Source organism: Pteropus vampyrus, unplaced genomic scaffold (genome assembly GCF_000151845.1).
Source record: "Pteropus vampyrus isolate Shadow unplaced genomic scaffold, Pvam_2.0 Scaffold102, whole genome shotgun sequence".
In the NCBI taxonomy this organism is placed as follows: domain Eukaryota; kingdom Metazoa; phylum Chordata; class Mammalia; order Chiroptera; family Pteropodidae; genus Pteropus; species Pteropus vampyrus.
The window spans coordinates 4,440,489-4,451,647 of record NW_011888883.1 but is presented as its reverse complement, the minus strand read 5'-3'; the positions used below and the strand labels follow the sequence as shown (position 1 = coordinate 4,451,647).

General features: G+C 39.5%; 1 protein-coding gene across 6 annotated transcripts in view; it reads left to right on the top strand.

Moving 5' to 3' along the window:
- The first annotated feature begins 613 nt into the window (after nt 1-613).
- The window catches only part of BCKDHB (branched chain keto acid dehydrogenase E1 subunit beta), a 182,409-nt gene continuing 171,863 nt past the window's right edge, over nt 614-11,159 (top strand). For 3 of the 6 annotated variants that reach the window (XR_002781498.1, XM_023533447.1, XM_023533446.1), the window contains exon 1: nt 614-863. Coding sequence is in view for 5 of the 6 variants with exons in the window: in XM_023533447.1 (XP_023389215.1) it covers nt 668-863 (196 nt within the window). In the remaining variant the exon portion in view is untranslated. The remainder of the gene's footprint in view (nt 864-11,159) is intronic. The other 3 variants (XM_023533449.1, XM_023533448.1, XM_023533445.1) reach the window with 2 other exon arrangements.

Genomic DNA, 11,159 nt, shown 5'->3' with positions numbered 1-11,159 from the left:
TTTTTTGTTAAAATTATTGGGGTGACATTGGTTAATAAAATCATATAGGTTTCAAGAGTACAACTCAATAATACATCATATGTATATTGCATTGCGTGTTCACCATCCAAAGCTAAATTTCCTTCTGTCACCATATAATTGACTCCCTTTCCTTTTACTTACCTCCCCACAACTTCCCTTCTCTCTGGTAACCACTAATCCACTATCCATGTCCATGAGCCTCTGTTTATCTTGTTTGTTGCTTTCAGTTTTATATCCCACACATGAGTGAAATCATATGGTTCTCAACTTTTTCTGACTTATTTTGCTTAGGAACTGGCAATGTAAATGACATTGGAAAAGGACAAATCCAGGGATAGTGTAGAACAATACAGAACCGTCCTGGTCCCCAGCTGGCTCAGAGAACTTTGGGAAAGCTGCATCTCCAAGCTTGATTTCATTGGAGCTCACCTGCCCTGCGCCCCAGACCCCCTTCCGCATGCGCACTGCGGGGAAACGCCTCTTGCTTTTCTCAACGGCTTTCCCACCCCCGAATTCTGAGCTCGGATAGTTCCGTTTCAAGGGACCGCCCCTTCAACCCAACCAATGTGAAAGCTGCCTTGGTGCTTCGCCCTCCCTGCCGGCAGTGTGCGGCGGCGCAGCTTCCAGACCCTGGTGGCGAGTGGGGATGGCTGCGGTAGGGGCGACTGCGGGCCGGCTGTTGAGACTCCGTGCGGCCAGGGCCGAGGGACGTTGGCGTCGGCTGCGTGGTGCGGGGCTGCTGCGGGGCCTTCTGCAGCCCGCCTCTGCCGGCGGTGATGCGGCCCAGAGGCGGCAGGTGGCTCACTTCACTTTCCAGCCCGACCCAGAGCCCCGGGAGTACGGTGAGCTAGGGGCTGTCCTTTCCTCTCTCTCTGCAGCCAGACCCCCCAGGAGGGCGGGCACTCTCAGTGAATGACACCCGGTCTGTCCGGGGTGGGGGCCGGGGCAGATCTCCTTGCATCCCACCATAATCCCAGCCCTGCTTTCTGGATCCGCGTCCTACTTTAGGGTCTGACTGTGGTTTCCTCTCCGCACTATTTTCGTGACTGTTCAACCCTTGAGAGGCAGCCCTTCGGCACCCCCAGATGGGTGAGAGAACACATTTGCAGTCTGCAAGGGCTTGAGGGTGGAGGAGTGGTGCCTAGGGCACACTTTCCTGCCCTGGCTGGCCTTAGATGTTGTCCCAGCTTACCAGGCAGCGATTTTTTTAAAAGAGAGTTTCCCTGCCCCTTTGGCAGGTAAGAGGAAACAGAGGAAGTAAACTTACTGAATTGATTTTTCCCAAAGTCACAGAATAGGTTTTTGCTAGAGATGGAAAAGAGTCCAGGTTTCTCATCTTATCCTGATACTGAGCTTGCGCTGGGGCTAGGTTGCCACTTAGCCAAGGGGGGGCTAATGATGTAGGTGAAGGGAGGAGGAAGTCCTCTAGTGCTTCCAAAGGGTAGGAAGGTCGTGTAGCACCTCAGTATGACAGTTGCATGACTTTCACAATTTCTTCTAAAAGTTTGATGTAATCTCCAAAAGATCCAGTCTGTCATCAGAACTTCAGAATACGAAAACGGTTACCTTTTTCTTTTCTAATAACTTCTTACATGCTAGAGCTGAAGTGAGTCTTGTGAATAATAAGAATGAACATTTATTGAGTGCTTACCATTAGTAGGCACTGTGCTGAGAAATTTACATTCATCATCTCCTTTGTTGCTTAGGACAAGCTTAAAGAGATTGGTAATGTTTTTATCCCCATTTTTAAGTTAGGTTAACTGAGGTCTTGAGATAGTTTGTCCAAGGTTACACAGGAAAGTTAGTGGTAGCTTCAGATTCCAGAGTTTCCATTCTAAACTAGGTGCTAGAATGCATGTAGAAATAATTTGCTAAGAGGTGTCCCAGTTTTGTAAGTAGTAGGTACTATCGAACAGTTAGTAGATACCATCAAGGTGAATAGCAGTGTTTTCTCACCAACAGGTTAAACCTCGAATTCTTTCTTCAGAGCAAAGAAACTTTAGCCCAATACATGAGAAATAGAGCACAGGACTTCTTAACTGCCTTACATAATTGTGAAATTGCTAAAATTTGAGTAAAATAATCACATTTTAATGTTTATTCTTATTATAAAAATAAAAAACAGAATTTGGATAATAGAAAAAAATAAAAAAATAAAGTAAGCACACCACCCATTATTGTAAATATTCCTAACATTTTGGGATGTATCCTTCCAGGTATTTCCTTCCAGTTTAGCAGAATTAAATTATTATACTAATAAAATTAGTGGAGTTAAATTTTCCTATAATTGTAGTTTTAATACAAATATAATCTGCATTATTTCATCACAGGCATTTTCCCATACTGATATATAGTTTTTATAATCTTCTTTGGAAGACATGTTCTGTGGAGTAGAAACACTATAATTGAGTGGTTAAAATTTTGGCCCTACAATCAGATTATCTTAGGTTCAGTCTTGGTCCTACTTCTTTAACTTTGGACTCAACACTTACCCTCTGCAAGCCTCAATTTCTTTATAAGTAAAGAGTTAATAATAATACTTTCTTCAGTAGGTTGTTATGAGAACTAAATAAGGATAATGTGTACCATATACTTAACAGTAGTCTCTTACTACTGCTAGAGAGCACTCAGAAATACATGGAAACTTTAAATCGTTAGCATTATGCTTTAGTTGTTACAGTTTTGCAGTGTTATAAATAATGCAGATAGAAACATTGCATGTGTCTTTTATGTATCTAAGATTATTTCTGTAGGATAAAGTCCTAGGGATGATATTTCTGACTCAAAGATATGAGCATTTTAATGAATTTTTAATGAATAGTTCAAATTACCATTTTATACTCTCATCTGCATGTATAAGAGTGTGAGGTGTACTGTGACATTGTGATTTATAATAAAAAAAATACATATTTGTTTTTTGTTCCAATCGTGGCACAGAGCTCCTAAACCCTTGAAATTTCCTATGAGGAGAGCAAGAAAGGTATCTTTTGTTATGTTAATGTTGACTTTTTGGGAAATCTCTAAGTCACTTAAGGATGGGGGATGGTCACCAGAGGAACCAACCCTATCATTAGAGGTTTGGAATTTACAGTCTCACTCCCTTGGCCTCTGAGGAGAGCAGGACTGGAGATTAAATGAATTGCCAGTGGCCCATGATTTAATAATCATGCCTATGTAATGGAAGCCTCCATAAAAACCCAAAAGGATGGAGTTCAGAGAGCTTCCAGGTTGGTGAACAGGTGGAGGTTTTGGGGTAAAGGTGTACTCAGGGAGCACAGAAGCTCTCACCCTTTCTCATATACCTTGCCTTATACCTCTTCTATCTGGATGTTCCTGAGTTATATCTTTTTATAATAAACTAGCGATGTAGTAAGTAAAATGTTTCTCTGAGTTCTGTGAGCTGCTTTAATAAATTAGTTGAACCCAAGGAGGAGGTTGTGGGAAACTGATTTTTAGTTGGTTAATCAGAAGCACAGGTGACAACCTGGATTTGGGTTCTTGTCCGGATTCGGGAGTGAGGGCAGTCTTTTGGGACTGAGCTCCTAAGCTGTGGAATCTGATGCTACCTCCAGGTAGTCTCAGAATTGAGTTGAATTATAGGACAACCAACTGGTATCACAGAATTGGTTTGTGGTATGTTAAACACACACACACACATTGAAATTAGTATCAGAATTGTATGTGCGCACATACCCATTATTTAACAGCATTTTCCCTCCACCGCTGGAATTGGCAGTTGAGAAACCAGGGGTGGGAATGCAAAAATACTGTTTTCTAACTGTGGTTAGTTGGATCCAAGGGCAAAACTAGAGGATATGATGGGTTGGCTGTATTGAAAAAAAAAAAATCCATGCATAAATGGACCCATGCTGTTCAAGGGTCAGCTGTACTTTTGTACTAATGTTTTGTATATTAAAGATATTAATGAAGATATTAACTTCCTGCCTTTCATAGGTGCTACAAAGTATTTTCATTCTTTTATTTTGACACATGAAAAGGACTACTTAAATCGACTGAGGGTCCACTCCGAGGAGGTGACATTTAAGCCCCACTGTGAGGAATGACAGAGGAATTACCTGTGTAAAGACCAGGGTGGAGCAGTGTTTTCCAGGAAGAAACAAGGACGAGCAAGGAAGGAGGCCCTGAGATGGTGTGAGATTGGGCTGTGATGACTGAGAAAGCCATTGTGGTTGAGTAGGGGGAGGTAGGTAGCTCTAAAGATTAAGAGTAGACTGAAGATTCCATGCCCCCCCCGCCCCCCCCGCCCCTGGAGGTGAGGGGCTTCTTTTCGGTATTAGAGTTTGTAGGGAAAGGAACAACAGGAGTAGAGAGTTTAGAAAGCAGGGGGTTTATACGGGGAACTGAAAGTAATGAGTTTGTTTGGAGGAAAAGGAGGAGAGGTAGGAAATAAGTTTGAAAAGGTAGATGGAGGCCTCAAAAGCCAGAATAAATGTTGGGGGAGAGAAAAGATTGAATATCTCCAATGTACCCTATGGTGTGCCAGGCGAATTACATTTAAGTTTAGATTTTGTTCTTTGGGCTGTGGAGAGCCATTCAATGTTTTTAGGCAAGAAAGTGACTTAAGATCTGCTCGTGTTATATGATTAGGAAAGTTTATAGAATGGATCAGTGAAGGGAAAGTAAGGAGGTGGAGAGATCAGTCAGAGGATACTGTAATTATCCACATTAGAGGATATAATTGTTTTGAACTTGGAGAGTGCCAGTGGGAAGAATGGTTGTATGATTTGGAGGAATTGACCGGATTTGGCACTTTGGGGGTGAGGGAGAAGGGGTGTTAAAGGTGACTTGACATTTTCAGTCTGGGGAGCTAAAAGGATGGGTAGAGTGGTGGTGACCCTCATACGAATGAGGGATGCTGGAGGAAAAGCACGTTTTTGGAGAGAGGATGGCTTAGATTTTAGGTTCGTCGATTTGATGTCTTAGTCTGTTTAGGCTGCTATAATGAAAATACTATAGACTGGGTGGCTTATGAGCAATAGAAATTTATCACAGTTCTGGAGGATGGGCAGTCTAACAAGGCACTGGCAGATTGGTTCTGATCAGAGCCCCCTTTCTGGTTGTCAGATGGCTCTTTTCATTATGTCCTCACGTGGCGGAAGTGGCAAGAGAGCTCTCTGAGGTCTCTTTTGTAAGAGCACTAATCCCATTCATGAGGGCTCTACCCCATGACCTATTCACCTCCCAAAGGCCCCCTCTCCTTACCCAATTGCATTAAGGATTAGGTTTCAACATATGAATTGAGGGGGGGTTGGTATGCAAACTTTCAGTCTATAGCATTGGAAGTGTTGGCAGAATATAGCACTATGAGGCAAGCTAGTCTGAGAGCTAATCTGGTACCAAAACAACTATGTGAAAGTTGGGAACCATTGAGACTAGGTGATTCTCTTCATATCTCTTTCCCTCATCTTATTCAGAATTGTCCCAACTGTGTGTCCTTCCTCTTTTCCTACTCTGTATTTCCTTGTTCTGACTCACTTTATTATTGCTCACCCACATTTTTCCATGATACCCCACAGAATTATAATAATGATAGACACTTTTATCAGTGTTCACCATGTGCCAGTGTTCTGAGTCGCTATATCAATTCATTTAATCCTCATATAACAGTGCTATGGTAGAGATCCTATTATGATCCATGTTTTATTAGTTAAGTAATTGAGACACGAAGAGGTTAAACTTCTACTTCGTGTCATTCAGACTTCCCCAGGTCACACCATTTGTAAGAGGTGGATCCAGGCTTCATTTTTTTAGTCTGGCTCAGTCTGGCTTGAAGAGACTGTGCTCTTAAGGACTCTGCTATGCTGCCTTTTGCATTTTTAGTATATGTTTCAGTTTCTTCACATAACACTTGGCTCTCTCTTAACCCTAACTCAAACCTGGCTTTCCCCAAATGCACTGTTTCTTTTGCATTTCGTTTGAGTAGAGACTGCTGTTCTCTTTCATTGTAATTTGCCCACCTTCAAGTTTCTGCTCTATTTATCACCCAAAAACTTGATTCATAGTTTTCCTCATCCCATTTTTGCCATCAGTACTGTTTACTTTCTTCCCCAGCAGTGTTCATTTTCTTCCTTTTTGTGGCTATGCAGTATAACTGGCATCTTAAACAGGCATTTTTGTTTATAGATCCTTTATTTACATTTTAATATAAAATATTCTGTCTCTGATATTTGGACTCTCCCTGAAACTTACTTTATGGGGTAGAGGTTGGGACACCTTTAAAAGGGGTTAGAGTGGGCTAGATGTATATATATGGCACATAGAAAGGGATTCCTGGAGAACAGGATCTGGAAGGGTGGAAGAGGTTTTAAGGAAAAATATATAGTTCCTTAGGCATCTTCCCATTTCATTAATGTAGTTAGTGCCAGATTAAGCCACTGAAATTATCATCATGCTTCGACAGGTATGTACTGTTTGTCATGTATGTCTTAGGCACTGTGCTAAAGGCTAAAGTTTCTGAGGAATATGATGAAGTGCTATGATACACAGGTCAAGGGCAAGTTCTAGGCAAGTCCTCAGAGGAGGACCAGTGCTCAAAGTAATGGCAGAAACTTCATTTTCTCAATGTAGACCCTAATTTTCCATATCATATCTGTGCATTATTTGTTTGAAGTCTAACTACAAATACATTTACTGTTGACATGCCTTGCTCTTGACCCTATTTATTTCTGGAGACTACTCCTTGGGACCAATTTGCCCCTTTGTCTCAAGTGCTCTGGAAGGCTTTTTTCTCCCTTCAATGCTACTGCCTACTAAATAGTTATTAAAAATAACCGAATACTCCATCAGACTGTTATTTCATTATCCCCTCTCTCCTACCCCTGCTTCATCTGCAGTCTGTCTTTGAATTGTGATATTGGCAGATTTTTTTTTCCTAAGCCATTCCTTTTTCTTGTTGAGTTTTCTATTTGCTTTGTGTATTCTTTTAATCTTAATTGAAATAGCTACATGTATTTGTTCAGTCATTTATTCAACAAATATTATTGAGCACCTCCTACATGTTGGACATTGTTGTAAGCACAGAACATACAGTGCTGATCTAAGGCAGAGAAGAATTTTGCCTCTTGGAGCTTATCTTTTATTGTGTCCCTTCCAGTCCACTGACATGCCACTTTATCTTTGCAGCTATGATGATGACCTGGTTATTCATGATTCTCTACTTAGGATGAGTTAGAGTGAGTGGCTCAATTCCACCCATAAAGCCCTATTTTATCAAAAGGTACTCATTAGCCTGCGTCCTTGATTCAGGAAATTGTGCTGCTGTGCATACATTTTTATGTTTGTTTTCTTATAACTTTTTATCTTGGAAAGAAGTGTTGTCAGTCTGGTCTTGAAATCTGGCAGCTGTGTATTAATTAACACTACTATTTGTGTGATTTGGCAGCTGTGTTTAATAATTTTTGAGCGGTGTTCGTAGGCCATCATTTTTAGTTTTTCAGGTCTTACCAGTGGTATGGCTTTGGTTAGATGTGCTACAGGTGTGCCTGTCTGTCATGAGGGAACACAGGCATGTTTTATCAATGGTCTTTGGTATAACCTACTGGAGAAAAAGTAATTTTAAGGAAATTAAATATTTAAAATGATCTTACCTGTGAATAACTTGTATTTATTCTTGACCCATCCAAAAATCATACTGCAACTTTAAAAAGAATCAAAAGTAGATGTTACTTTATTAAAAATTGTAATTTAAAAATTTTAAAGCATCTAGTAGAGTAACAGTTAATCCAGAACCCTAAAATTTTAAATCTGTTTGAAAAAAGGTATTCAGGAGTGAAAGTTTATGTGCTCAGATGGAAATATAACCTTTAAATACCCTTACTTGTAAATTGTTTTTAAGAGGAGTAAATTCTTTGTGATTATCAGGAAATACTTTTCAGATTTATTTTGTATGATTTTTATTACTGAAGTCTACTGAAAATTTGCTGAGTAGCAGTGAGATAGGATATTTTGAGACATTCAATATTAATTCTAATGGTCAGCAGACTTGAAGTAAATACCAGCTTAGATGTTTAGGCATTTTCCTTCTCCCTAGGTTCTTAGCTATGAAAATCCTAATAGACAAACAAAAATGTTATGTTAGGAAATATATGAAATAGGAGAAAGGGTGGAAATATAATGGTGGTTGGGAAAAAGGTTTACCCTAAACTATTATCATCTAATGCGGGGCACCAATGAACACTTTAAAGAGTTTTTATAGACTGAAGAAGGATTTAAGGAAAGTATCTATTAAATGATATAGCCTTAGCCTGAAGAAAAATAAGTTATGATGTGATCATGGACATGTGGTGTGATTGTGTTTCTTTGACATTGGTGATATAACAGTATTTTCTTGAATAAACTCATGTTATACCCACTAGAAATAAAAGTAGAAATAGGCCTTTATTCTGGGCACTAAGGGCAGCAGGGTAGATCTGCCTGGATATTGCCAAGACCTGAAGCCTGGGCATTCAGCAGTGTTGAAGAGGTCAGGGAGGTATCTGAGGCCAGAGCAGACAGAATTGGTAGGCCGGGTGTCAGTAGATAATGGAAGATTCAAAATGTCACAGGTCAGAGCCTGGCATGGAGTCTTGCCAAGAAGATGGGTCTCCAGGAAAAAATGAGTTACCACTGTCTCATAGCCAGAGGGTTGAAGGCAATAACAGTAGCTGTTGTGACCTGCCCTGGGAGTTAGACCTTGGCCTTTGGGGCACACTAGGCTACTGGGGAGCACAGAGATCAGATAGGCCACGGTCAGGGTAAACAGTGGGTGTTTAAGGGATTTGATATTAGCATGGCTGTAGTTTAAAATGAGCACCAGTGCACAGATCAGGCACTAAAATGAAGACTGAGCTTGTGGATCGGAGAGATTCAGGCAGAAACCTTTCTCTGCTCTCAGTAGTGCTTTTGGAGAGGAAGTGACCTAAAGTTCTACGATGACTGTGAACACTGGGCAGCTTAAATCATAGTTTGAAAATCATGATGTTTCTGCGTTTCAACATTTGGAACTTTTTCAAATGAAGTTATACTCTACAGAATAATGCCCAGGTCCAGAAGGAGGACATGGACAAAGTCCAGAATCTAACAATAAATAGTGAATATTTATTCAGCACTCTCTGTGTCAGGCATTGTTCTAAGTGCTTTACATGTATTGTTCCATTTAACCCACCAATAACCCATTTAGGGAGATAGAGGTTGGCTTGCAGGGATTATAACTTGAGCAGTAAGATAATAGGAAAGATCAAATCTAATGTGTTTAGGTGTGGGATTCTAGTATTCTCCAAACACCAACAGTTCTGGATACTGAAGTTTATCTGTAGCCTTCTTCATTGTTTTATGGTCCATGACCATTTGCGTTCATTGGCATATTTAACACACGCCACTGGTCACGTGCATTCTTTATGGCTTATGTTCCTAACAGCCGTCCAGGGCATCTTCCCAGACCACTCTGGTTCCCTTTTCTGACTTTCCATAGCTTTTATTTATTGTTTACATACATTTGGTCACTAGATTATATTCTTTCTTCTTTTTTTTATACTTGTTTTTTAATTGTTTGCTACATGTACATTTTTCCTCATCAACAAGCGTCTTAAAGTCTGTGTTGCTTTTGTATCTTCCACAGAGCCATCATCATCTTTAATAATCCAGTAAATTCACATAATATATTTTGTACCTCTCTTTCTACCTTGATTTTAATCAAATTGTCATCAACTGTTAAGAAATGGGTTATTTTTGTGTATTTTATAATGTATGAGATGTTACTTTTTAAAAAAATTTATTTTCACAGGGCAGACTCAGAAAATGAATCTTTTCCAGGCAGTAACAAGTGCCTTGGATAACTCATTGGCCAAAGATCCTACTGCAGGTAAACTTCCTTTGTGGTTGATTGTGGTAGCAGTGTTACTTCAGAATTGAAGTTTTGCTCGAAATAGTTATTTGGAGCTCAGTGATTAACATTATATCTATCTGAAATTTATAAAAGACAGGACCAATTGATTAAGGTTAATGAAATTATGAGATTAACACATTTGTCTAATCCACTCATTACGAATTTGTTCTCATGTATATCTGACGTCATCAAGTTAACTTTTTCCCATATTATGTATGGTCCTGATATTATATTAATAACTTCTGGATTAATATCTACTAGAAAGAATGGGAAAATACCACTTCATTCAGCTATTTATAAAATCAAGATTTAATTCCGTGCTTTTCTTTAGGATAGATACATTGTCATTCAGCTCGTAAAATTTTTGAGAATAACTTTATAAGTAAATTAACCTTTATCTTATCACATTAAATTATTGATATTAAAACAGCTGTCCTGCTATATGTTTTGTAAATTTGATAGGCTTTACTGTATGTGTGTGTGTGGTGTGTGTATATATACCATATATATGTATATTGAACTTCCACTTGAGAATCTATAGTTTTGAGTCAAAACAGTTTATTTTTTAGAATGAAGTGAGAGCTAGACTATTGAATAATTAGGTATTGCTTTGTTTTGAATGCTATCTGAAAATGTTTGATCTTGATGAGTAGAGAAGGGTAAGTTGTTTTTCTGAGATCCACAGAACTGCTTAGATGCATTAATGTGACTAGAATTCAGCACTATGAGTTCCCATTATTTTATTTTCTTTGCCTTACTAAAAAAGCTATTTGCAATTTGCATCTATACTATTTTCCTTGTTCTGTCCCACCATACTTGTCTCCTTTCTGTTTCACACATTATAATTCACTTTCCTATTTGTGACTGTTCTCTTGGCTTGGAATGTTTTCTCTTAAGCTCTTGCGATTGCTGACTCTCATAATATAACATACCATGTATAAAAAAAACAATGGCCAGGGACTTAGGAGCTTGGAGTGTGAGTAATAGTTCTGCCTCTTGCTTTCTGACTTGGCAAGTTCCTTTGCTCCTTTTCTGGACTCATGTTCTTCACGGTAAAATAAGCTGAGATTCTAGAGGAGTGTTTCTTTCTCAAATGGGGTGATTTTAATCCCCTCTCCTCCTCATGTCTGGAGACATTTCTAGCTGTCAAATCTGTGTGTAGGGGGCAGTTGTCATCCACTGGGTAAAGATCAGAGGTGTGATATGCTGCTTTATATCTACGATGCACAGGACAGGCTGCTACAACAAAACAATT